We start from the raw sequence: 27,623 nt of genomic DNA, 5'->3' as shown, positions 1-27,623 counted from the left end.
TCCTCTTCTGGGTTTACGCGCTCTACGGCAAATCGGAGGCCCCTGTCATCTCAAATCCATATCCAGCTTAACTTTGTGGAAAAACAAAAAATGGAAAGAAATGAAAGAAAAACCCGTTAAAAAGAAAATCATGTAACTAATTCAGTATGTTCCAGGAAGCCATGTGTAAAATGTGTAATATGTCAAATTAAATCAAGTAATGATTAAAGGTACCGTAGTTCCCCCCAAAACGAAATTTCTGTCATCATTTTCCAATGGTCCCGATTGACTTCTATTGTATAAAGAAAAGTCAATGTCTTTCAAATATCTTCTTTTGTGTTTATATGCGGTATACACATTATACAGAGGTTTGAAAAGTAAAGAGAGTGGGTAAATAATTATACAATTTTGACTATTCTTATTCAACGTTTAATATAAATCATTACTAGTCTAGCTCGGTTGGCTTGCAACCTCCTGCTGTCTTTGACTGGTTCGAGTACTGCTTGGACCAGTTGCGGATTTTACATTGTTGGTCTTGTTATGTTTGTCACAGGGATTTTTTATTTATATTTCAGCATTTAATTCTTGGTTAATATAGTAAGAAAGTCAGGAATAAGAGCCCTTTCCTTGTCCCAGATTACTGGATGTCCCAGATTACCCTAATTCACCCTATTTGATTTTTATGTGCTTCTTATGATGAGGAGATCGGCTCAACCTGAAGAAAAACAATTATGCAACTGAATTACACTGAAAACTATAATTTTCTACATTCTGATTGTTGAAACAACAAGATTTGATGTTGGCTATATATATTTAATTCATGCTTTTCTAAGATCCTCGACAGAACATTGACAGAATATTTAACTGGGCCAAGCTACAATATGTCATTTTCGCCACTTGAGGTCACTATCTGCTCATCTAAACTTCAAGCTAATGTAAAATGATGCAATAAATGCACCTGCTAATGATCTGTTCACCTTTTCACATTACATTTAAATGTTGTCTTTTATAAATTTGTATTTCACTTTTTTATTATTTCCGGCTTTCGTTGTACTTTACTACAAGACCAATTTGCCATCTTTAATAAACTGATGTTTTAATTAAATTACTTCCTTAAATAGATTTTGTACATTTCTGTTTTGATGTTGCCATTTCATCCTTGTTAAACTATACAAATGCAAATGTATTCAAGTCATGCCAATAATTGTATTGAAACTTTTTCTTTGAACCTGCTTTGATGCATTGTGAAAAGCGACATATGAACTGACACACATTGAAATTAAACTAAAATTGAGAGAGAGAGAGAGAGAGAGAGAGAGGATTTTTATGTATTTATTGGCCTAAATCAGAAACAATTGGCCATAAATGCTATGAAAAAATGGCTTGCTCATAAAGCACCTTGAGAGAGTGAGAGAGTGAGAGAGTGAGAGAGAGAGAGAGAGAGAGAGAGAGAGAGAGAGAGAGAGAGAGAGAGAGAGAGAGAGAGAGAGAGAGAGAGAGAGAGAGAGCTCTAGTTTGTGTCTGCATTGCAGCCTGCGCTGGCTGCTGGAACTCAAACGCAAATGGCGACTTCCAGCTCCGGCAGCAAATCAGTATCAACCTCGAGCCTGAGCGGCACCAACACGCCACAGCACCACCAGAACCAGAGCCAGAGCCAGAGTCAGCACTTCAGCACCATGAGCAGCATGCAAGGTGAGATACACCGCGACCTGCCCCATTTACCCCCGGATGCGATGGACAGACTGTGTTGTATCCGTCTGTAAGCTTCAGATCAGTCATTAGTTTATCTCTCAGGATGCGCTGTCATTGCATTTGCGCATTTGTGTTGAAATAACAGCAAATGTTTATAGATTTGTAACGTTATAGGCTTTCTGTGTGTGTAAAATAGCCACTGTTTTATGGATTTAAAACTAAGTTTGACATTTAGTGTTTATGATATGCTATAAAAATAAAATAAACATGCGTTTACCTGATCTGAAATGAACCTGTGTCATATCTTCAGTTATCATTTCAGTGTCATGTTAGCCGAACTGCTAACAGCTCGAAACAAACACTGACAGGCCTATAAAAATGTCACTTTCTCACAGAAAATACTTCTATTTTATACATACCACATGAATAAGGACATTCCGTGTGTTCGTGTCGACATTAGTGTTATATTGATGTATTTAATATCGACGTTATTTTCTGTCATTGGAGTTTGTTGATATTATGTAGCTGACAGGCTAACCGGCTAACGGCACGTCAATGCTAACATGAACTGTAAATAAATGTGCGTGTTCTTTTAGGGAAATAATAAAGCTTTAGACTTAACGTTTGTTATTCAAATAATGTTATTGGTTTAGCATATTTTGACATCTTCAACTTACTCCAAAGGCAAAATGGCACTTTTAAAGAGAAGAATGTTAGATGACTGCTGAGATACTATCAGACCTTTATAAAATGCCTTCAAGGACATTTAATGCCACAGTAACCCGTGTGTATTATCGAGTCTGTGATGGAAAGATGCACAAGGCTGAATAATGTTGATGTTTGGGACAATCCATTTACAAAAGTATGTTTTGTTATTTTGGTTTATTGTGGCTTATTTTAGGAACATTGAACAATCAATAATGGGTTTATGTCATTTTTAACATCAAGGTCTGGATCTGGGTACAAAACACACTTTGATGTTAGTAACTAAAGGTCCAGTTTGAATAGATTTGTATCTGTATTTAGTTTGTTTCATGCCATGGGTGAATATTTACTAAACAATTCAATATTTAGATGGGGTGAAAATAAAACATTTTCGACAAAAATTTGGAGGGTAAGACAGAACTGTCACTGTCATTTGTTTATTTGTACAAAGAGATTGATAGGTCTTTTGGTAGGAATTTATTGTCTTTATTAACAACCCTTATTGCGTTTTTTTTTAACAGTGAGTATTTAAAAAAGAGACAAATTACTTGGTGTGTTTATATCCTAAAGTGTGCATGATTTGTAAAAGATATCTAAATATGGGTGACAAACCACACATGTCCTATGGTGTGACAGCAGAAATTTTGAAAATAATAACAGTGAAGATAAATCTCTCTCGTGATATTTTAGATTATATAAATAAATATTGATACTATAAAATAGTATATTATGAACAGTTTGTTTTCTATTTTTTTGCTGTCACACCATAGGATACATGGTATAGTTTTTTGTCAACAACCTATATCCTTTTGGATTCTGATTATCAATAAACTTGTCTTTTGGTATCTTCATTTATATGTACATTCCCAGGATTTCAATGTGACTTGTAAATTGTAGCCATTTTCATTGGTTGACAATCAAAGTTTGCTAATTTGCATATAACTGATGCTTATTATATTTAAGGAGGAACTACAGTAATATGTTGTCATTACTTAGAATTAACTTGAAAGTAAAATATCCTTATTTGTCAGCATTCGAATGCTCTTGTGTGTTGTGGTGGGGGAGTCATGGTGGTGTTAATATAAGCATTATTTTTGAAATACAAAATATATTTTTGAGCTAAAATAAGACTCAATGTCATGGTTTTATCTTAAAAATATTCATTCAAAATAATACTGTAGTAAAGCTATAGTGTAAAACTTGTCAGGCTTGATCAAATTATCACATTTATTCTGTTTTTGTCTCCAAAGCTTCCAGCATCACTTAGTTGTTTCTTGTATTGTATGAAGATCCTGTCTCTAGTGATTCTGGTTTGGTCGGCCAGATTTTTCATTGACTTGATGCTGTGTAATGATTTCTAATCTAATGATACTTTATTATTGTGTAGCTTGTAATGTCTGGCTCTGATTTGTATCGTAAAATAACCTAACATGAAACTTTTTTCCCAGCCCAGAATTTATTTTTGCTTTAAAGTATCCCCAGACAGATAAGTTTTAATGAGAACCCTACTTGCTTTTGAGCTTATGCTACAGTATATTCCCCCTCATAATGTTTCTCTCCCTTTTATCTCTTTCCTCTTACCCACAATCCCCTGTGACGCTGGACCACGGTGAGACCCTGCAAATTATTCCCATAAGAACTGCAGTTTCTTTCCACTACAACTGCAAGTGTCCTTCATAGTTTCATCTTTATTTGCTATATAAATGTCTTCATCTTCTATCAACTTCTGGTTTTAGTTTGTTGTTTTGCTGTTGTGTGTGATGTTACTCTGCATGTCGACATATTTCCCTTGTTTACCAGTTCACTGATGCACATCCTGGCACAAAGGTTTTGATTGAAGTGAGCTTTTTGAGATCATTTTGACTTGGATTTTGGGGTTTGATTTGGAGTCGTCTTGTTTTAAAGAATGAGCGGCACTGAACACAGTTTTAAAATATTTTTTGGCTTTGTTGGTTTATGTACAGGTTGATTTTATTGTTCAAATGTCCAGAAAAGACTGCAACACTCACATTAGAAGACAAAATATCATGTTATGCTGGAATCTACATATTTCCACATTTTATGGTTTAAAAAAAATGTTATTTTGCTTTTTTGTTGTTTTTGTGTATAACTGTATTTTCCAGCTGAACCATCATCGCTTTTGCATTTAGTGTTTGTTGTTGAACTCTAAATTGTTAACATAAAATGGCCCCTTTTTATTTTCTTAACATCATTCACGATTTACCACTACATTATATTCCTAAGTAAGAAATAAATTATTATTTGTTGTTATTTTTTCCTTATAATAATAACATCCTCCACCTTAGATCTTTTATTTCTAATGTTTATTATGTTTTGCAAACCATTGGTTAATTTTATAGAAGAGCAAAATGGTTGTTTACAGGACATTACAGTTACATTTAGAAAACAGTGCGTTCAAGGTATACATTATTAATTTGTATGTTTTTGGGAATTTGTTCCAATAACTTTTCCTTGTTGGAATTAGTTGTGAATGTACAGTGCAAAAAAAGGGCTTCTTCAAAGGCCATTTCATTTATTATCTAAACCCACTTGTTCAATAACACGAGGGATGCAGGTAATAAGAATAAATTACACGCGTAACAAAGTGAACAGATATGAAGTGTTAATTGTTCTTCTCATCACCAGGGTTTCAGATAAACCTGTCTGGAGTTCCTTCAAGTAAGCCAAACTTTTTGAGCAGTATCTGACCCCTCTGCTGTCGGACGTCTGTCCTCTGTTCACACTAATCTCTCCACACGTGAATCTCTGCTAGATTTGTGCCATGACCGCACTGCATGCTAGAGGTGGCGGGTGTTTGCTCCTTTCTCCATAGAAATCAACAGATATTAACTATGTTTCTGAATCAAGGTGGCTGGTTTTGTCTAAGGCCTACTGGATATGAATAAACGGCACTTAAAAGGGAAGTTCTTTCATTTGCTCACCCTCATGTCATTCCAAACCTGTATGAGTTTCTTTCTCCTCCAAAACACAAAAGAAGATATTTTGAAGAATGTTGATAACCGAATAACACTTAAACCCATTGACTTCCATTGTACGAACACAAGACCCATTCCTCAAAATATCTTTTGTGTTACACCAAATAGAACGAGTCATATACAGGTTAAGATCCACATGAGGGTGACTACATGAACTATCCCTATAAACCCAGGCTGCTTTAGATTTCACACATCTGGACAAAACTATAGAGATTGTGAAGTTTAGATTGGCACAAGTCTAAAGTTCAGAGCTTCCATTGAGTTAAACGATTTGACTTGTGGACAATCGATCGTTCCTCACTTTCATTGATTCCTCTCTGTTGTGTTTACTAAAATCAACATTCGGCTCACTTTATCCTTGGATTACTGAAATAATCACACCTGTATTTCAGAGTTTTCTTCAGACAGTAATGGAAGCTCTATTTGCATTTTGTTTTGGAGAACTGTGAGACATTTTTGGCATGTCAGACAAACACAAGCTTGTTGAGACATGGATGCACTTGCTGTGACTTCAGAAATGAACGTTGTTCTTCTAGTATTCTGATCCTCACGTTTTTGTTGTGGTGGGAAGACGTACCCTAAGAATACTTTTGAACGTTATACTTTTAGATTTATTTGTGGAATTTATTGTTGCTTTTCTGATGCAATTATAAATGATATTTACACGTGAAGTATTCATGTAAGTCAGGGTCAACAAAATAAGATGCTATTGGTTTGGTTTGTGGATTCGTCGGGTTTGCTTCGTGTCCATTATTGCGTTTAAAATACACGCTGCACCCCTCACACACTAGATCTGCACTACGGCTGTCTCACACACTTCTGTCGCTTACTGTAACTGGATTACAGAATCATTGTAGTTAGTTTTGAGGTGAAGGTAAGTTTGTTTGTTTTGGATTTTTTATTTCGTGTCGGGATGTGATCAGATCTTTCACAGTTTTTCTGTCTGCTCTGATTGGACGTTGAAGGGTGGAGGTGTGTTGATTGGTTGTGTTGATTGACCGCGAGGTTCGAGCATGTTGGACCACAATCGCTGCCCTCCTGCTGCCAGATTTCCTAAAGCCAAAACTTTATTTTTCCACATTTCCAGATCATAAAAACATGTGATGGCTTTAGGAAATCCGGCCTCTGGTTTTCTTCTCCTGGTGCTCAGATGTGCATGACTGTAGTGAATATCTGAACCCACAACCCTCCTTCATCTTCTGTGGCTTAGTTAGAGATCTCACTCCATCTGAATACAGTTCGTCTTTATTCTGTCTGCGTGTGAATTTCCTCTTAACGGTCTCTTCCTCCTCTATCAGGTAAACGTAAAGCCCTCAAGTTGAATTTTGCCAATCCACCGATCAAACCTACTTCCAGAATTACGCTGACCACGGCCGGACTTCCTTTCCAGAACCCACACATGTGAGTACAGATCTGACGTGAGTCATGAAGGTCTTTGAGTTTTTGTCTTCAGCTTCTCTCCTTCTCTGTGTTTTAGAGAAAGGCTGCGAACGCACAGCATCGAGTCGTCCGGGAAGCTGAAGATCTCTCCGGAGCAACACTGGGACTTCACCGCAGAAGATCTGAAAGATCTCGGAGAGATCGGACGAGGAGCGTATGGCTCGGTCAACAACATGGTGCACAAACCTAGCGGACAAATCATGGCCGTCAAAGTAAGTGTGATGTCATCAGAACATCCTATTCACCTTGATTCCTTTACCAGACGCTCCAGACCAGACATGTTTTCTGTATGTGTAATGAAATGGTCTGCCTGTTTGTGTTGGTTTCCCGAGGTTCTGCTCCCTAGTAGACCACAGACAACTTCGCGAGATTTAGTTTTGAGTACTTGGTGACAAATTTAAGACCCCCTTGAGCACAATGTCTCTTCATTATTATCCCTAAAATAATTCATACCGTGTTTATTGTGTGACAGAGGATCAGGTCGACGGTGGACGAGCGAGAACAGAAGCAGCTCTTGATGGATCTAGACGTGGTCATGAGGAGCAGTGACTGTCCCTACATCGTCCAGTTTTACGGCGCTCTGTTTCGTGAGGTCTGTTCACCCGCTTTGCTGCTTGAAGACCTCACACGTTTGTTCAGCCAATCAGCTTCTGTCTTCCTCTCTTTGTCAGGGGGACTGCTGGATATGCATGGAGCTCATGGCTATCTCCTTCGACAAATTCTACAAATACGTTTATTCCTCTTTAGATGAAGTGATTCCAGAGGAGATTTTAGGAAAAATAACATTAGCTGTGAGTCATTATTTGTTCCCGTCTGACATTGTAATAAGTGATGCGTTTATTGTTGACTGACGTTCTTTGTTCCTCTGTCTCACTGTAGACTGTGAAAGCACTTAACCACTTAAAAGAAAGCTTGAAGATTATTCACAGAGGTAAGATGAGTGACGGTTCGGTGAAATCCTCCCAGGTTCATTCTTGCGTTTAGATGCCTTCAGCTTTCTCGCACGATCTCTCTGCAGACATAAAGCCATCAAATATCCTCCTGGACAGGAAAGGCAACATTAAGCTGTGTGATTTTGGCATCAGCGGGCAGCTGGTTGACTCCATCGCCAAAACTAGAGATGCAGGCTGCAGACCATATATGGCAGTAAGACTCATTCACTGTCATTTATCAAACCACTCGCTCACTCTATGAATTGTTCATTCATAGATATTCTTTCATGTATGATGTAATGAAGAAATGCTTCGTGATGCTCAATCTGAAACTGTTGTGGAACAATGTTAAAATGTTCTCACAGAGTTACTAAAGGAAGCGGCATTTGTTGACAAACTTGGCTTCGGGTTCTTTTGAAGATTGTGTCTCAGGGAACCTGAAGTGTGTGTGTGTGTCCTGGTCTCTGCGGTACAGTCGTCTGCAGTAGCTCAACTGATGATGTCATCCTCTAATCTAAGCAGTATGATCTCATTCAGAGAATCCCCCCATGAGAACACACTGCATGATGATGTCATCAATGAGAAGACATCAGTTATGTGTGTGTATTTCCTATGAATGAGATCAGACACACAACATGTACAGTTATTATGTCACGCACATGTGTCTGACTGTAGCACATCTGTTTTAATGCTGTTGTAACCCATAAAGCATCTGGCGTCCCACACTCACTGTACAATGTCTTTGACACGGACAGGATGTTGTAATGTCATCATGCAGGGGCACACGGATGAATCATTGGCGTATGAGCCATGATTGTGACACATTAATACTAATGTGTTTATTTATTGTGTTTGTTTAAATCCAGAGCTTGCTGAAATAGTCTAGTCAAGCTACTGTTCAATTCTTACGTGTGTCTTTGACTTGTGGGTGCTTATTATTGTATTAATTAAATGGAGTGTGTTTAAAACAACAATAATTTGAATATTGATGCGGTATTTAGTATCATATTTACATTTCATTGTTGTTTTTTAATTTGCATTTGAATTGCACTCATGTGTCATCTACAATTACAGCAGGGATGTTTATTCATATTTAATCCTTCTGTAGCATTCACTTTGTGATGTTTATTTCTGTGTCTGTTAGCCGGAGAGGATAGACCCCAGTGCTTCCAGACAGGGTTATGATGTACGCTCAGATGTGTGGAGTTTGGGAATTACACTGGTGAGAATCAGACGTTTGATCTTCTATCGTGTCATATGTCGGTGCATGACGTGTGTGAGAACGTGGTGTATATGTGATATCGATAATCATTCCTCTTTGTGTGTTATTCTGTAGTATGAGCTGGCCACGGGACGGTTTCCCTACCCAAAGTGGAACAGTGTGTTTGATCAGCTCACACAGGTGGTGAAGGGCGACCCGCCTCAACTCAGCTGCTCAGAGGAGAGACAGTTCTCCCCTAAATTCATCAACTTTGTCAACCTGTGGTAAGGCACCTCACATCATTTATTTTGTATTTTAACTTTTCACTTTCAGGTTAGTTTTGACAGGTTCTAACGCTGCATGGAATTTGATTAAATATTTGTAGAGAAAGACACTATTTTGTTCTTTCATCTAACATAAATCTTATAAGGTTTTTCCCCCCCAAATCTATTACCACAGCACCTCAACTAGTTATTTCTGCCTATGATGAAAGCATTACATTTAAATATACATACTTAGCTGTTAATGTTATATTTAGATTAAATTTAAACCAAGTTTTGCAATGCAATAAGTGTTTTTTATAAATCAAACAATTCTGTCTATACAGTTATTTCCTGCAAATGCTTTTTTTCTGCTGCCCCTAAATGTCACTTTTTGCAAACACATACTAACGGTTCTAGTCTCTCTCTTCTCTTTTATTGTAAGCACTCTTATATTTATATTTCTTGGTGCAAGATGTGATGGCCCAGATTTTTGTCTGGTCACATGACGGAGACGCCACCTGCTGTTCATATTAGGAACTCCCTGTTGACATTACACGGCCAAGAATTTACTTAACAGTAAACATGATATGATGAATAGAAATCTAATGTTTTATTGTTTCTCAACAGCCTTACGAAAGACGAATCAAAAAGGCCAAAGTACAAAGAGCTTTTGGTGAGTTCCTGTTGAATCAACACTTTTATCATTTGAATGCATTTTTTTTGTCTTTTTTAAATAAACGATGGGTTCTTAACATGAATCAGGAATGCAAGTGTCCTGCAGTGTGACATACAAGATCAAAAACCTGAAAAGAAAAATATTGTGTTTTTTAGAACGGTCATATTCATTCTTAAAAATTCTTGATGTTATGTGAAGAAAACATATCTGTAATTTTCCGTCTTCTGTAGAAACATCCCTTCATTCAGATGTACGAGGAGCGTTCGGTAGACGTGGCCAGCTACGTCTGCTTGATTCTCGATCAGATGCCCGCTTCTCCCAGCTCACCGATGTACGTCGACTGACACGCACACCTGAACATCCACATGGACGAGAAACGATTAAAGCTATAGTGTAAAGATCCACTCCATCACAGAACTGCAGTATTAAACCATGAAAAAAACACAAACACCGCCTGCAAAAGATCGGTGTTCAACTCAAGTTCGACTGTAAGATACCTCCAACCCATCTCACACACACACACGCACACATCCGTTAAGAGTAAATATACTAGTGTCTGAATGTGGCGGTCTCGTGGTCGGAATGGCTTTGATCTTAAATATGGATGCAGATTAATGATTTTAAACAAATATAAAAGAAATGAAATAATATTAAGCCTGGAATTGTATTTATACTTCTGAAATCACTTGTGGAATATATGATTTGAAAAAAGCTTTGACATACTGGAACTCTTATTTGTGTCTGCTCCCTTCCTCATAATGTATGTGATGTTAAACGTGTTTTGTATGTTAAAGAGGTTTGTGTAAGGTGAATGATGCAGAGGTGGGCGGGGTTTCTGTATTGAGGTCATTTCCTCAATGAGTATGTCCTGTTATATCAATAAAACTGAGGGCGATGGAAACCACTCTGTGCATGTTGCTTTATTTTTTTTAGTTAAAAGACTTTGTAAATTTTACACTATCAAACCTTTTTGTGTATAAAAAACTATCTGTGTGCAAAGGTTAAGCTTCGGGAAAACTTTGAGCATATTTTAATTATCGTAGATCTATTGTGATTATTTTAGTCCAATGTCTGTTGAATTTCCACAAAATTAAACCTCGGGAGTGACAAAGTTATTTTTTTCAAAAAAAAAGTCACATAAGTAAATCTGAGGATTTCCAGAATATTTAAAAAATAAAATAAGTGTGTTTTTGTAGTCAAAGAGCATGAAACTACTTTTTTATTTTTAATTCAGAGTGACAAGATCTCACTAACACAAATCCACTTTAATTTTTGGTTCATGTAGTTTTTTTGTGTTATTTGAGCTTTCAACTTATACTAGTACAGCATTGCGAAAGTATAAACATGGGTAAAAGATCATAATTAACATCAATAGAAAAACACCACCGGTTTGCTATTTTTTTCTTTAATAATGATCAAGTTTCATGACAGCAGTCGCATTGGCATAAATGATGCAGATGTAAGGTTCTGAACTTTAAATGAAAATAAAATGGACACATAACTATGAAAGTAGCAGCAGCAAAAGCGAAAACATCTACATCTGACGTGACTAATGTCAAGGACTCAAGAACATTTTGAAACTAAATCGCTGATGTGAAGTACAATGTAGTTAGTTGCAAACTGGATCTAAAAGTATTTAAAGATTTTCTAAAATAACACTTGTGACCGTGAAGTCTCTGTATAAAACTGACTTGGTTGCAAATGCACAAAAATAAAATGACTTCAGTTTAAAACACTTAGTCTTTGTAAAAGAAAACATTACACTTTTGTCGGGTGATGTGCAAATAATAAAAGACACGCATGATCTTGTCAGTGGTCTTTTAAACGTGGACGTGATCTCCCACTGTTGACTTTTTAGTGGACAAATAGTGTTCGAACCTCAAACAGAAAATGTTAGACCACTAAAAAAACAAAACGCTCATCATGAGAAATTGTTCTCTTTCCCCTCATCCCTGTTTTTCTCCACAGACAGGTCATCATCTCCCGACGTCTCTCTCTCCGTCACAGCGTCCTTCTCCTCCGCGCCGGAGTCTGCGCTCGAACCCATGTTGTCCGTCTGATCTTTAGTCTCTTCTGTCTTTTTCTGCGCTCCTCTCTTGGCCTCCTCGTATTGTCTCTGTTCAGTCAGACCTTTATTCAGCACGTGACTGATGGCCGTCTCTCCCTCTCCCATCAGAAACATGCTCTTAAACTTATTATACAGCATGCCGGCTTTGTCCATCACGTCCTGGCTGGCTTTGAACCTCCGGATCTTCTTCAGCGTGGCTATGAGCTCACAGTGTCTCTGAAGATGTTGAGTGGTGACCTGCAGCGAGCTCAACTCGTCCAGCACCGTCAGACATCTCTTCACATCCGGGTTGTTCAGTTTAAGAGACGTCTTGATCTCTCCGTGTAACCTCAGAAGTCTGGATTCTGCAGACACGTCTTTCTTCTTGTCCCCTTTCCTTCCATCTTTATTTGAATCTTTCTGTTGATCTGGTTTGCGGTTATGCTCATCTCGGTCCGCGTCTTCTGGATGCTCCTGTGGATTTAGTTTGCGTTCATCATCAGATTCCGATGAGCCGTCTTCTCGCCTCCTTTTCTTTCCTTCTTGTTCTTTTCTGTCGTCTTTACTGTCATCCCTCTTCTTTCTCTTGTCTGTCTTCTTGGTCTCGGGGTCCTCTGAGACCACGCCCCCTTGTGGCTCTTTCGAAGTTTGTTGTTGTTGCAGCAGAAGGAGATTCTTTGGTTTTCTTCCTCTGCGCTTCTGTGTAGGGACCGGTCCACCCGAAGGGCTCGAGACAGGGCTCGTGTTTTCAGTATCCGAGTCTTGATCATCCGTCACCTTATTTTTTGGTCTCGTGTCATCCACGCTGTCTTCCTCTGAAGGGTCTTTGGTTGACTTTCTCTTCTTCTCCACATCGCAGCTGCTCTGGTCTTTATCTGACCCCGCGTCGGGGTGCATCACCTTATTTCCGTCCAGTTCCGCCTTCGGGTTGTTCTCGATCTCCCACAATCCTTCATTGAAGCCTTTTCTTTTGTTGGGCTTGCCGTATTTGTCCTTGTTGGGTAAATACGGGTAGATGTCTTTAGGGCCCAGAAACGCTGTCTCGTGAGTGCCGAAGAAGAAGATGGGAAACTTGGCGTTTGCTGGCTTGACAGCTCCATCCGAAAGGTCGTCGATCCTCGCGGGCCAGTGTGGGTAACCCTTCATCTTTGCGAATATAAGATCTCCGGGTTTGAAATCGCGAGCCATGTCAACACAGTCTGATCACGCTTCGCAGTCCGCGCGCGCTATTCCCAAGCCTGCGTGTGCGCAGTGCATGACGTCATCATCCCGTGCCGGATGTAGCGTCGTTTTAATTGTATTTATTTATGTTTTTAACTTGAAACCCAAAATGTTCATACAAAATTAGTATTGACTTTTTAAGACAGACCTTGAAATGAACCATGAAATATATGTGATAAATTAAGAAACAAATAAAGGAAACATAGTGCTATATGACACAAAAAAAATTAAGAGATTCGCTATTGTTAAAATCAGATTAATATACAAACACTTTTTGTGTTGCGGTTCAAGCACATCCGACGCTGTTTTAAGTGTTTATGAAGGAGTTACAGTAAGAATAATGCCATATTATATTTACACTTTTAATATTTTTTATTACCACACAAACTATCAGATTCGGCACTTTTAAAATTCATTTAATTTTCTCGGTAAATTTTTATACAGCCATTCAAGTCTTTTAATTTATACAATTAATGACAAATTATTAACATAAAAAATATATCATATTTAAAATGCAATATATAACCTCTTATCTTTATATTCATTGTATTATAATCGGGTCTGCTGTGAGTCGCTTCAAAAATCTTTAAAAACAACTTTTATAACCCGACGCCTGACGTCATCCCCCCGAGCCGGAAGCGTATCCACACATGTGTCAGTCCTTCAACTTTTCCTTCTTTACAGACACAAAGTGCACAACCTCGTGTCATTTTTTTATACGAGGGGTTTAATTACGCTAATGGACCGAACATCATAGCCGTCTTTCTAGTTTATTATGCGTTTATTCCGCTGCGCATTATTTACATGCAGAGCGTTTAGATGCAGTAAAGAGTATCAGTGTGTGAGATTCATGGCCACACAAACATCCAAAAAGCCCAAACCTCCTAAAGACACCCTGCGGCATGTGAGGATGAAGGAGAACCGCAGACAGGGAGACCTGCACGGACCCGCCACCGTCTATGTGCAGGTGCTCGGGGCTGGAAGTCGAGATAATGGACCTTCTCTATATGTCTTCTCTGAGTATAACAGGTTAGGATATAGATTATATAACGTTAGCCGATTCAGAAAAACATTATATTGTCAGCATCATACATTACAATAAGTACATTTGAGATTAAATACGTTTTTTAGTATGACAATTGAGTCGGGATTGTAAACCTGAATCAGCAAAATAAACCACTGTCGTGTTAACATTATAAATATATGTTAAAGTGTAATTGCATTATAGATTGGTAAACAATTTTTTAGTTAAAAACATATCGTTCTCCATAAAATCATTACCTTGTTGTAAAAGATTGAAATAATTGACATCATAATATTGATAATTTAATTTTCACAGACCATTAGCATTGCCATGAAGTTTTCATTTATGAACAGTGGACATTTTATCTTTTATAAAAAATATAATTTTGCCAGTTAAAACAGTGTCCTGTGTTGTGACATCCTATAATAGAGACTATTTGTACTTGTTTTTTTTTTCACAATAGATCTAGTATAGGCAAAAAGAGAGTATCATAAATAGACCCTAACGCACTTTATTTTATACATATAGTAAAAAGGAACATGTACGAAAAAGTAAAATAGTAAATATAATTTTTTATTTGAAGGGTGATAGTGTTTTGTAATGGCACGTAATTATAAATGTGTATAATAGGAGAGATGATCTAATGTTATAATTGTTTTTTCAGGTATCTGTTTAACTGTGGTGAAGGAACACAGAGACTCATGCAGGAGCACAAGTGAGATCTAAACCCACAAACAACCAACATATAATACACACATCCGAACGAGAAGTAGATTTTAAATGTACTGTGACAAATTGATTTGATGTTTTTTTGTATTCAGAGTCAAAATTGCACGCTTGGACAATATTTTCCTCACCAGAATGAGATGGGAAACAGTAGGAGGTTTATCAGGTACTCAAATCTGTCATACCTCATGTCTTATTTTACCTTTTATTTTGTTTGCTCCATGGTTTGTGTGGTATGAAAGCGACTCGTTTGTGTACAGGAATGATATTGACCCTTAAAGACACAGGAGTGCCTGAGGTTGTTCTCTCCGGACCCCCACAGCTGGTACGTACATGTTAAAGAGAGATTTTAACTCAACATTCAAAGGTCAGGTGTTGTGTTATACATTCGATTTCTTGGTCTTAAAAAGTCTGATGCATTGTTAGATCAAACAAGATATTGTTCTGCAAGAGTAAATGTGTTGGTAAACAACATTGGAAAAAGATGAAACATTATTGATGTCTGAATTAAACGTTATTTATGAGGTACATCACATTTTAAATGTGCAAAGCACTTTTAGGATTAAGATCACTGAATGTGACGTGTTGATTATTTATCTGAACGCTGATGGTTTTGGTGTTTTTACAGGAGAAATTTTTACAAGCAATAAAAGTGTTTTCAGGACCGCTGGATCACATCAAACTCTGTAAGAGTCATCGTTCATTCTCTCCACATGTTTCTGCTGACATTTGTTTTTTGCACAAGCAGGAAATGACAATCCTATTCTCTTTGTGTTTCCTTTTACATCCACAGCTGTCAGGCCTCATTCAGAACCTCAGTATAAAGACGACACAATGACGGTCACGCAAGTTCCTATTTTCTGTAAGTCTCAAACTCATTTTCAAGCTAAACATTTGAAACTCTTCATACTCACAGTCCTGCTGAGGAGGACCTGATCTCTCTAACTGATCTATTTTTATGTTTGTTTGTCATATAAGCTGATCGTAAGGCCGAGAGTGGCAGACGTTCCCCCGGCTTCAGTCGTGGGTCGAGTTCTAACAGCAGTACCGGTGTAAACCCGCGGGGGGCGCTCAGGAGACTGGAGGATTCAGAGGAACAACACACCGGCACGTCTAACGGAAGATCTGTGAGCCCAGGCAAGAGTTCATGAGAATATTAGCATTGTGTTTCTTTCATTTTTGGTAATGTCGTAAAGACGATTAGAATAATGTGTCTAGGTGGAATTGTCATTTATTTTTAATAAACTTTTTGTTAATGCAGAAAGAAGAGGAAACGTCACTAGAGATGCATCGCTTGTGGTGGCATATGTGTGTAAGGTCAGCAGAATATTCTATGAAACGGATTGATTTATGATTCTTTAATACCGTACCGTACTGATCCAATCTGTGTTTTCTTCAATGTTTCTTTAGTTACATCCAAAGAAAGGGAATTTTCTGGCACTGAAGGCTAAAGAGATGGGTCTGCCTGTGTAAGTGTGTGATATTTGTGTGTGTTCTGTGATCAAACACATGAGTGTTTATTCAGTTCTGTGGTTTCTCTGTAGAGGGACAGCGGCCATCGGACCAATAATAGATGCTCTGAAAGCTGGAAACACTGTCACACATGATGGGAAAGAGGTGATGCTGACACAAAGACATTTTTGTTTTTTGCTTTTTAATAATATAATTCAAACTCATCTCTTAAAGAAATATTTGAACACACGTTTATTTATATATTTTTCTCTATACAAGAGTAGGCCGACCCTGGGTGTTCATTTTCTGAAAAGACTAAATTGATCCATAACAGAAACCAGTGAATTTTGTTTAAATTGTGTATTTTCATAATAATCATTCACTACGCTTGTGGCTGTTTGCAAACAAACATACTATTGCGTATATATCTAAAAATCAAAATGCAGGTGATTCGTTTTTTGGGGTAAAATTATTTCACGTCCTCGCTCTGCTTCATCTAGACGTGTACTGTGCGTTTCAGATTCGACCGGAGGAGCTGTGCACTCCGTCTGATCCTGGACCTGTGTTTATAGTGATCGACTGTCCATCAGATGACCTCATACAGCCGCTCTGCACCAATCCCGTACTCCAGAGGTGAAGAGATGCTGCTTTTCTGAATACACACCATACAAGACCAACACGTTGCGCTAATGATTCAATGAGAATTAAATGTTTGGATTTCAGACACAGGTCACCAGCGTCAGTTCATGGAGCAGAAATAGACTCTGAGCATCTAGGTTCTGTTTCTAGAAAACATCAAAAAAGAAAGCATTTAAAAAATGTTGTGTTTAGGCGTTGTGATCGTGTCATTTTAAGTGTAAAAGAAAACTTTTAAGTTTTTCTGTTGATGTGTGTGTGCAGGTATCAGACTGGTGGATCGGAGGACACAGCCGCTCTCGTGGTTCATATGACGCCAGAGTCAGTGCTGAACTCAGATCAGTACAAGAGCTGGTTAGAGAGGTAAAACTTCACATCGTGAGATGCAGATAATCCACAAGTGGGTGTGAATATGAAGGATTGTGGGATTGTGTCTTTGTTCAGGTTTCCCAGCAGCACTGAGCATCTGGTGTTGAATGAACATAACTTCACATCACACAACGTTCGCAGTCACAAACTCCAGACGCAACTGAACCTGATCCACCCCGACATCTTCCCTCAACTCAAACTCTACAAATCTAAAGTAATGAAACGCCTCTGATAGATTTCTGATTTGTTTCATTACATCAAGTTATACAGTCTTTTTGTCGTGAAAAAGATCTAATAGTTTCAATGTTATAAATACAAAATTATAGAAAGAAAATATACTTATTTAATATTTGTTTAGTCTTATGCAATGAAATATCTAGTGTATATTTATTTTTTATTTAAAGTCCCCATGAATCGGAAGTTGCGATCGTTTTCACTTCTGTATTTTGACGAATTTCCGAAGGAAATAGAATTTCAAAAGAGAAAAAAAAAGTAGGCGTGGCTTTTGTCTTTCATTGGATTTAATTGGATGTATAAAACAGCTGTTGCATTTTGACCTGTCAGCAAGACCGACAGTTGAAGGGGAGGAGTTAATGGATGCTCCGCCCAAGCCGTCTAACATACGTAATCTAAGATTTTAACTAAAGATTATGAAGCACATAAATTTTAAAAAGAGAATGACCCACATTGATAAACTATTAACAATAAACGCTGCAATATTTCATGAAAAAATTGTCATTTTAATTTTACTGAGACTTATATTTTCTAAATGTCGTTTTCACTTGTATAATATTTCATAAATATTTTTTTTTTAACGAAAGATTTGTTATTTTGTCAATTTCCCCTTGTGTGTTGCAGGAGCCTCAGGCATCTCTTGAAGTTCCAAACGTAAGAGCCGAGTGTCTGTTAAAGTTTCAGCTGCGACCCAAACTCGAGTGGCAGAGGTCAGTTCAGGTTTAATCTCTATAAACATCTGCAATATGAATTTAAATGAAGGTACAGAGGGAAAAATAGCAAATAATAATCTTTAATTCTGACTGTATGTATGTATGTGTGTGTATGTGTAGAGATGCCATCCCGTCTTGTGACCCTGAGGAGTTTCTGAAGGAGGCCGCTGAAGTGCCTCATTTCTTACAGGAGGTTGAGGAGTGCAGGAGGTTTCAGAAGGACGAGTCTGTGTCTGGTGAGAGGAAAGTTCTGCATTAAAACAGACAGAAACACTTACAGCTAGACATCCCCTTTTCATAAACAGTCTGTGGTTCCATTTATGAGAATTCATCATATCAGAGAGGAAAACGTTTCAGAGGAGTGTACATTACTCATTCTGTTCAGATGTGGAAGTACTAAACTTCTTCTCTGCTTTTCTACAGTTTTAATGGTTTATTTGCAATGTAAAGCCATACAAAGATTTGAGATTTGAAGCGATCAATAAAAATACAGATCTTCCGCTGATTTAAAGATGTTTCTTGTTGTATTTGTATGTTTTTGCCGGTGAAGCCGAGCGGTTTCCAGAGATCGTGTTTTTAGGCACCGGCTCGTCTCTGCCGATGAAGATCAGAAATGTCAGTGGAACTTTAGTGAATATCAGGTATTATAAAATAAATCATTTTTTAAAATACATTTTGACGTGTTACATTGCCTTCAAAACTCTTAAACTCGTAGGAATTGTTTAATGAGTATATTGTTGAGAGATTCTCTCTTTGTGTTTCTCAGTTCGTGTCAGTCTGTGTTGTTGGATTGTGGTGAGGGGACGTTCGGTCAGTTGTGTCGTCATTACGGTGATGATGTCGATGAAATCCTCTCTAAACTCTCCACCATCTTTGTGTCTCACCTGCATGCGGATCATCACACGGTGAGGTCATCATAAACAATATTACACAGCTCTGTTGAATACTGGATTGTGATTGGTCAGTCGTAGACCACCCTAAACATTTGAATGAGCATTTTTAACAGAGTTTGTGTTTTTGTGAATAACAATTCAAAATCAAATCTGTATTTCATTTCATTTCGTCTCTTCGATTATTTTATTTGTCTTTTGCTAATATTTGTGTTTCTTATGGTCCACACAGGGTTTGATTCATTTATTACTGGAGCGAGAAAGAGCTTTGGTTTGTACACCAAACATTTTTTAGACCTGTTTTCTTTCTTTGATGAGGTTGACCGTATACATGGAGTAATCCTACATTGTATGTGTTGTCTGTAGAATAATCTAGGCAAACCATTCAGTCCGGTGTACCTGATCGCACCTGTACAGGTGATGACGTGGTTAAACCAGTATCATGACCACTGCCAGGAGATACTCAGCCAGATCAAGTACTGGTTTATTTTCCTCTCTCTCTCTCTCTCTCTCTCTCTCTCTCTCTCTCTCTCTCTCTCTCTCCCTCTCTCTCTCTCTCTCTCTCTCTCCCTCTCTCCCTCTCTTCAGTCTTTTAGTCTTATAGCTGTGATGTTTTTCTGATGGTTTTCAGTATTGTTCCAGCAAAGTTTTTGTGTGACGGTGTGGAGACGCCCAAAGTCAAAACCAAATCCTTCATTCAGGCCGTGCTGAAGAAGAACGATCTACTGAAGGTCTGTATGAAGAACTCAAAGAATTATCAGCTGTCTTCTGTATATATCTGTTTATTTGTATTTATTAATGGGATACACTTGAGTGAAAATGTTCTGAAAAATCTGAAAGTGTATGCTTAAAGGGGTTCTATAACACGGCTAAACGAATAATATCGATTGTTTTAAATGTAATTATGCAATGTTTATACATGATTTAAGGTTCAAAAGTGCAGTATTTTCCACATTACATGCATGTTTCTATCTCCTCTTTGTCCCGCCTCTCTGAAACGCGCAGTTTTTTACAAACATCATCGCTCTGAAAAGCGAGGTGTGCTATGATTGGCCAGTTAACCAATGCATTGTGATTGGTCGAATACTGCAAGCGTGTGAGAAAATGTAACGCCTCTTACCATATTTGGAACATCAGGTTCCAAAGCAATTGTACTGACAGGTATGCTTAGGGCTGCAACAACGAATCGATTAAATCGATAAAAATTGATTACTTAAAGAGTTGGCAACGAATTTCATTATCGATTCGTTGTGTCGCGCGACGCAGAGACGTTTGATTATAAAAGAAAAACTTTATTTGAGCGCGGAGCGGAGTGAACAGACTCGGTCTCTCTCGCGCACTGATGCTAGCAGAGTTCGGCGCCTCATATACAGGGCGGAGCAAAAATAAAAAAAAATCGGAGTTAGAGAAAAGATACATGGCGGAGGCCGAGAAATCAACGAGAACCAAGTCATCCAATGTGTGGGAGCATTTCAAACTTAATAAAATGAAAAAGTGTGTTAATTGCAATATATGCAAAAACGATATGGCATGGCACGGGAGCACCACTGTAATGATCCAGCACCTGAAACGGAAACATGTTGGGTTCTTTGATGAGGAGGAAGGGAGTTCAACAGCAGGTTAAGTCACTACAGAATCCTACTTTTGTTCCGTTTTGAAGTGAGGAACGTAATGTCACTGGTGCTTATGTTTACTCGTTATCCAGATTGACAAGCATCACAAGTTAGCGTTAGCTGGTTAGTAACAGAAGTAAAGCAGGGCTGGTATAGTTACTTTGCACTTTGCATTGCAAGACTAAAGACACGTTTTTATTCAAAAAAAGCTTTTCTTAATTAGTAATTTTGTCTCGTTTTCAGTCCAAATTTCTTAAATCAAGATTAATTGACAAGAAAAATTAAGTGATGCTTAAAACTTCTGTTTGAGATTATATCTCATTAAGATTATTTTTCATACCCCATTGGGAGATAATTTTGCTTGTTTTAAGCAAACAATCACTTAATGTTGAGGTGTTTTTTTCAGAAAACAAGACATAATTGCTTATGCTATTTCATGTGTCTAGTAAATGTATCTTGATTTAAGATTTTTTTGACATTTGGATTGACAACAGGACAAAACTACTAAATTAGAAGACCAATTTATGCAGTGTATATTCTGTGCTTTGTCCCATATAGGCTATTATTGACAATATATGTGTGTGTGTGTTATACTTTTTAATTTAATTTTAAAGTTCTTTTATAGCACTTGGTCATCTTAAGCTGTGTTTAAATGTGGTGTATAAATGAACCTAAGCTTCAAGTGAACTTGAGAGAGAGCGAATGTGTGTGTGTGTAAGTGTGAGAGTTTGTGCATCTGCTAGTGTGTGCGACTGCAGTGTAGTTTAGAGAACAAGTTCTGACATTCAAACAAATCCTGCTAAATTTTCTGATTTGTATTGTTTATTTTTTATAAATTATTAATTGCTCTGGCAGCTCAGGTGGCAGTTTATTTAAAAAAATTTTTTTTGGCAAACACGTGTTTGTTTTTTGTGTTAGTCAACACTATTATTTTATTTTATTATTATTATAACAGCTCAGGGATGATCAAGGAGCCACATGTTTGTGCAGTTTCTAAAGATTCTAGTTCTGTTTTTGAATAAAGGGTTAAAAAGGAATGCTTTTCTTGATTTTGGTTTTTTTATCCGATTCATCGATTAATCGAAAAAAACAATCTATAGATTAATCGATTATTAAAATAATCGTTAGTTGCAGCCCTACCCACCTTACTTGCATTTACCTTTGGGTGGTCTTAATAAAATAATACCACCAATTTACGTAGATTTGTGAGGTTGTGGTTACACGAGGCATTTCAGTCAGGCCTGGGTGAGCATTCGCTTTCAGATAGAATTTATCTTTTGTTCCCACACTTTCATTTTTGCAATTTTTTGTGTTTAAAACATGCATGGGCAACTTATTACACACACAAAGACAGGCGCCATATGACACCTTTAAATGTCTGAAACTAGTAGACAAACAAGCATGAAAAAAGAGAAACCCAATAATAGCACAGAATAGATGGGAACTCCTTTAAACTTCTTTTAAAAGCATCTCTGGGTGTACGTCCTCAAGAAGCCGCTTGAAAAAATGACAAGAAAACAATTCTGCCAATTCTAGTCAAAAGATAATAAAATACAACACGTATAAATGTATTTACAATGTTTTAGTTACAACATAATTCCCATAGTTCCATTTGTTTATTTCATAATTTTGATGAGATCATTATTATAATAAATTGAACAAAAATATGAACCCCAAATTGAGTAAGTGCCGAAAAAATTATACCGATAGTGTATTCACCCCAAATATGTTATAATGTGCGTGCGGTTCAAAACATGTGATCCTTTCTTTGTGTTTTGCATGAGAACGTTTTAATATTTGGTGTACTGTCCCTAAATTCACTTTAGTTCATTGATCATGAATTAGTAACTTATAGAAATTTGAATGGTCAATATATTCTCATTTAACAGTTTTACAATCAGACAAAAACTGTCTAGCTGACTGATTAGTTCCTCGTTCTTGTTTGTGTAGTTTCAGACGTGTTTAGTTCGTCACTGTAAGAACGCGTTTGCCTGCAGTTTGACACATCAGTCGGGTTGGCAACTTGTGTTTTCTGGAGACACGATGCCCTGTGAAGCCCTCACTAATATAGGTATGTAACACACACACACGTGATCATATTTTACATATAGAAGGAAAAAATCAAATGTATAGTCCAAGTCAGACCAAATCCCAGAGATTGGTACAATGTTTGCAGCAGATTATCATCATCAAAACTTCATCCCAACAAAAAATTACCGTGCCGATTAGTCACAGATCAATAGAATGACTTCTGTGTTTAAATGGTGTATATCAGGGATGAAATCGATCAGATGGAGTCACAGACTTCTGTTTAATGGTTCCTGAGGGATTGTGTTCAATCTGTATCGGTCTTCAGAAAGCTGAACATGCTTTCATTTCTCCATTAGGACGAGGTGTTTGTTATCTCAGAAGTTCTCAGGATAGATTTCTAAAGGATAAAAGTGAAGTGTGTGTTACTGTTGCTGTAAATGATCTGTGTTTTATGTGTTTGATTCATCTGTGGTGTGATGGATTCGTTCTCAGGAAAGAACGCAACACTTCTGATTCATGAAGCCACACTGGAGGATGGGATGGAGGAGGAGGCGTTAGAGAAGAGACACAGGTACATCAACACACACAAACACACAGGGCACTGTGAGAAAACTGAGCATTTTAGCATTTTATTTGAGAAAATGTATTCATTGCTGTCTTCATTGCCCATCAATTTTTTTTTTACAAAACTACATTTATGTATGTAAAAATAAAACGTCTAATGCGTAATTTTTCTTTCTTTGTCAATCATTTATGTCAAGCACTTTGAATTACCCTGTGTATGAAATGTGCTTTATAAATAAACTTGCCTTGCCTAAACATAAAATTATAATATAAAAATAAATGTATATACTATCTATATAAAAATATGTGTGTATATATATATATATATATATATATATATATATATATACACACATATTTTTATTAAAAAGTATATAACTATTGCACAATAAAGATGCAATGTACTAAGTTACCACATAACCACACTATTATTCATAATAATGAAGAAATTAATTAATTAAGAAATATCCTTGTTTGCTAATGTTTGCTTTTTTACGTTGTTAAAGTTTTATGCAATGTTTTTAAGTATATTGCAACAAATCAGTGCTCTTTGATTTTATGGATTGGGCTTTGATTGGTTGTTTTTATAAAGTTTTTATTAAAGTTTATCGAGATAAAAAAAGCAAGCTTTAGCAATATCATGCGACAAAGTATGTTGATCCAAAAGTATGTTCTGTCTATTCAGATTTAGTATTTGTGTTGTGTATTAATCATCAGAAATAATGCTTGTGTCAGTAATGGTGTTATTATTGTAACTCCAGCACTACGTCTCAGGCGATTGATATCGGTATGAAGATGAACGCCGAGTTCATTGTGCTGAATCACTTCAGTCAGCGATACGCTAAGATCCCGCTCTTCAGCGACGACTTCAACAGCAAAGTAGGAATATCCTTTGATCACATGAGGGTGAGGATCTTTCTAGTATCAAATAATACCTTTTTTGTTGCTTTATAGATTTAAATAAATACTTCCAATCATCTGTGTTTAGCTTATTCCACTTTAAATCAAATGGTAAATTATGATTTGAATTACATTGATTTGTTTTTCCATCGCAGGTCAGATTTGGAGATTTTGCAATTCTCCCGCGGCTCATTCGGCCTCTGAAGGTTCTGTTTGCAGAGGAGATCGAAGAGATGGAGGAGAGGAGAGAAAGGAGAGAGATGAAGAAGAGCTCTGAACTTCCGTCCAACGCAGACGAGACGAACAGAGGAGACAAGAGAGAGCAGGACGACGTAAACCAGGAGACGGCTAACAAACGACTCAAAGCAAACTGATGGGTAACCGGTCAGTGTTAGATCAGACCGACCAATCAGAAAGCAAGAGAACAAGCAGAAAATGCTCAGAAATATAATGTGTCTGTAGTCAGAACTGAAACTCATCCCAAAACTAAAGATTCAACAGTTTGAGCTGGGAAGTACAGTACCTTTAATTTACTGGACGTTTGACATTTTATTTCAATTTCCCTTCATCATGAAAAAAGATTTTACAGCGCTCATGAATGACAATGAATTTGATCTTTTCAGAAAGTAACTTTGCTTTGAAACTGATGCGTTTCGTTTTGTTTGGAGTGCAGTGATGAGATAAGGCGCTTGTACATTTGTGTATGTAATATTTCATTATATTATGTACATGAAATCATGAAACCAGTTAACTTAGGATTGTTTTAGGGAAATAAACTTTGACCTGTAGAAATGCTTGTCCTTATAATTTAAGTTTTTTTATTTATTTGAATCTTATTAAAGGATGAATCAAGTCACTATTTCTATTTTCTTATTTTTTCATGCGTGACTTTCTTGTAAGTGCACTTACATTTATATTGGTAACACCAATCATCATTGAAGTCAATGTCAAAGCATCTAATTTAAATGTTATATACGAATCTGACAGTCTTTGTGGCCGATGAGATGCTCTGAATCTAATATTCATCATCAAACTAATCCTAAATAATTTAGGATAGCAGTAAATTCAGTTGTATTGAAAGGCAACCACATCTGACAACAAGAGTCTGAAAGGATTGACACATAGAGAGATGATTTTCTTTATTAAAACCAAAAAAAATGTATGCTTGCTTGTTGGTTTATGGAAGAACTTTTGTCTGTATATTAATATAGAGCTCGATAACAAATACTCAGATTAGTTTTCAGTCATTTTTTCCTGATACATGTGTCAATTCCCCATGGATGGCTTTGTTCAAGGATCCAATGTATACATTTTAGCGGCACCTAGTGGTGAGATTGTAAATAGCAACCAACGGCTAACTCCACCCCTACGTGACGTCACGTTTTCACTTCGTTGCAGAAGGAGGTAGGCCCTGTGTACCAATTCTCCTACTTATACTAGCCTACTAGTATGTACTTTTGAGTGCATTGCGAGAGATTGCACACACATACTAACGGAAGTGGCAGTTGTTGCCTAGACAACATTGTGACCAATAACTGTCTCACACATCAAAATACAGTTCTTCTTTCCGTTAAGATATTTGTTTATTAATTATTTCGTATGTAATGTTTACTGTATAGTTAAATTTGTTAATTTAGTTTTGGAATACTATTTTTAACACACATACTAATTCTTCTTTCAAATACTATTAGAGCGGATTTAGTATGATTGGAACGCAGGGAACGTATTTAAGAAACGCGTTTGTCCGTTTAGGGCTACTGTAGAAACAACAGTTCCGTGGGAACGCGCGGTGTTGACAGAAATAGCTCATTCTAAGATCATTAAAAAAATAATGTTTCATTTTGTAATGTCATAATACACCTCTGAAAGCAAAGTTGTGTATATTATTTTGCATTTCTGTCAATAAATCCTCCCAAAAAATACGCACTCGACCTTTACAACAAATTACGTGTTGTCATTTACTACAGAAAGTTGTCTCTGAGCTTACATGTTGACATATTCATGCACATAAAAACATTTATATGCTATTTAATCCTTTATTATGTATTTGAATACATATTGTAATTAAATATGATTTGTACGGTTTGTATCTTTGTTTCAGGTTCACGTCGCAAAGCAACAAATCTTTCGTCCTGTATTTACGTCTCACCTGCAGTTCTCTTATCCATCACCTGAGGGCGCTGTAGCCTTATAGTTACACTAAAGCGCCATTATTCTCATCAGACACCAACTCGTGCGCATGTGGTTGCTTTATACACTCCTGTCAAACGATGTGAACTAATGATGATGAATACAGGTGATTGGTTATGCAAACTTTGATCGGTTGAAACAACATCCCTATAAACTTATTTATGCATTCAAACACAGAATTGGGGGTAGCAGGTGCATCTGGATTAAAGCAGCCACATCGTGTTTGTGTCTCTACACCTGTCGGGTCCAGCTTCACCTCTTCTTGCCTCTGACATCATGTTTGATTTGTGTATGCTGTGTCTTTGTCTCTGTGGACTGTCTGAGAGCGCTGTGATGTGCTGTGAGTTTTGACCCTGAATGACCTGACATCTCTGTTCACCGTCTCTGGAGTCGACTCTGCTCTGTCATATAAAAGCAAATGTGTGTTTGTCTCTCTCTTGTCTTAAGCAGGTGTGTTTTCTCAGCATCTCTTCATCCTGCAGATTTTTGTGATGTGGGTTGACATCTTGAGGCATCTCTGCGATCTCTGCTCAAATGATGCTCTTTCATAGCTCAAGAGTTTTAATGTCAGGTTCATGTCATGTAAGTATTAGCTGTGAATTTTTCTTCTATATTTTTCTTTTGTTTGTGGTTCTCGGGTGTTTCTCCAGGTGAGAGGAATGTTAAACAAATATCTACCTGTTTTATTAATCTTCATTTTATCCCATTGATGTCTCAAAAGTTCATAATGAGATCTTCAATAATATTGAAAATTTAAATTTTCAGTTTGCTCATTTGTCGTTGAGGTCTATGAAAAAAATATGAATTATTTAAGAGATCTATTTGCGATTTTTCTTTTTATATATACACATACACTCACAGAGAGGTCAGAGTGGCTGATAGAGTTCTTGAAAAGCTGTAAAATATCCTCTGCCCACCTTCTCTCTCTCTCCCTCTCTCTGTCTCTTTAAATTTTCAATTTCAGGGTACTTTATTGGCATGATTGCGTGTTCTTAAAATATTGCCAAAGAATTGAACATATAACAAAAGACATACAATAAGAACAAACATTTGTGTAAAATTAAAATAAGGTGCTTAAAAAGGCATAAATACAGAATGAAATATTAAATAAAGTATTTGTGACCCTGGA

At 37.1% G+C, this 27,623-nt stretch overlaps 3 protein-coding genes across 7 annotated transcripts; 2 read left to right on the top strand and 1 right to left on the bottom strand.

The window, feature by feature from the left end:
- The first annotated feature begins 1,488 nt into the window (after positions 1-1,488).
- LOC130426191 (dual specificity mitogen-activated protein kinase kinase 4) lies at positions 1,489-10,788 on the top strand. 5 transcript variants are annotated; one of them, XM_056752818.1, is made up of 12 exons: positions 1,489-1,671; positions 5,023-5,055; positions 6,671-6,773; positions 6,850-7,024; positions 7,285-7,404; positions 7,484-7,603; positions 7,692-7,743; positions 7,831-7,958; positions 8,889-8,966; positions 9,081-9,229; positions 9,836-9,881; positions 10,115-10,788. In XM_056752818.1, exons 1-12 carry the CDS (start codon positions 1,542-1,544, stop codon positions 10,226-10,228), a joined length of 1,248 nt encoding a protein of 415 aa, XP_056608796.1. In that variant the 5' UTR covers positions 1,489-1,541; the 3' UTR covers positions 10,229-10,788. The 5 variants fall into 5 exon arrangements, with proteins under 5 accessions (XP_056608796.1, XP_056608798.1, XP_056608797.1 ...); XM_056752820.1 differs by lacking the exon at positions 5,023-5,055 and having other exon boundaries at positions 6,683-6,773; XM_056752819.1 differs by lacking the exon at positions 5,023-5,055.
- A 445-nt stretch (positions 10,789-11,233) lies between these two features.
- On the bottom strand, positions 11,234-13,131 carry LOC130426601 (PC4 and SFRS1-interacting protein-like). The gene has a single exon (XM_056753464.1). It carries the CDS (start codon positions 13,117-13,119, stop codon positions 11,806-11,808), a length of 1,314 nt encoding a protein of 437 aa, XP_056609442.1. The 5' UTR covers positions 13,120-13,131; the 3' UTR covers positions 11,234-11,805.
- A 17-nt stretch (positions 13,132-13,148) lies between these two features.
- LOC130426600 (zinc phosphodiesterase ELAC protein 2-like) lies at positions 13,149-25,157 on the top strand. Its single transcript, XM_056753463.1, has 24 exons — positions 13,149-14,181; positions 14,841-14,891; positions 14,998-15,068; positions 15,163-15,227; positions 15,531-15,588; positions 15,696-15,764; positions 15,881-16,039; positions 16,164-16,219; positions 16,313-16,371; positions 16,447-16,519; positions 16,875-16,987; positions 17,255-17,353; positions 17,435-17,573; positions 18,218-18,303; positions 18,427-18,542; positions 18,857-18,947; positions 19,073-19,211; positions 19,429-19,467; positions 19,563-19,672; positions 19,828-19,927; positions 22,760-22,880; positions 23,333-23,411; positions 24,166-24,310; positions 24,460-25,157. Exons 1-24 carry the CDS (start codon positions 13,928-13,930, stop codon positions 24,676-24,678), a joined length of 2,511 nt encoding a protein of 836 aa, XP_056609441.1. The 5' UTR covers positions 13,149-13,927; the 3' UTR covers positions 24,679-25,157.
- Positions 25,158-27,623: the final 2,466 nt, after the last annotated feature.

The sequence above is a fragment of the Triplophysa dalaica genome, chromosome 7 (assembly GCF_015846415.1).
Source record: "Triplophysa dalaica isolate WHDGS20190420 chromosome 7, ASM1584641v1, whole genome shotgun sequence".
In the NCBI taxonomy this organism is placed as follows: Eukaryota; Metazoa; Chordata; class Actinopteri; order Cypriniformes; family Nemacheilidae; genus Triplophysa; species Triplophysa dalaica.
This window is presented reverse-complemented; position numbering and strand designations above follow the sequence as displayed.

Bases quoted from the DNA above. Each gene is read 5' to 3' on its own strand.
- LOC130426191 (XM_056752818.1), top strand. From the start codon at position 1,542: ATGGCGACTTCCAGCTCCGGCAGCAAATCAGTATCAACCTCGAGCCTG. The intron at 1,672-5,022 runs GTGAGATACACC...TCTCATCACCAG, and splicing joins CACCATGAGCAGCATGCAAG to GGTTTCAGATAAACCTGTCT. The intron at 9,230-9,835 runs GTAAGGCACCTC...GTTTCTCAACAG, and splicing joins ATCAACTTTGTCAACCTGTG to CCTTACGAAAGACGAATCAA.
- LOC130426601 (XM_056753464.1), bottom strand. From the start codon at position 13,119: ATGGCTCGCGATTTCAAACCCGGAGATCTTATATTCGCAAAGATGAAG.
- LOC130426600 (XM_056753463.1), top strand. From the start codon at position 13,928: ATGCGTTTATTCCGCTGCGCATTATTTACATGCAGAGCGTTTAGATGC. The intron at 14,182-14,840 runs GTTAGGATATAG...TTGTTTTTTCAG, and splicing joins GTCTTCTCTGAGTATAACAG to GTATCTGTTTAACTGTGGTG. The intron at 19,212-19,428 runs GTGAGGTCATCA...TGGTCCACACAG, and splicing joins TGCATGCGGATCATCACACG to GGTTTGATTCATTTATTACT.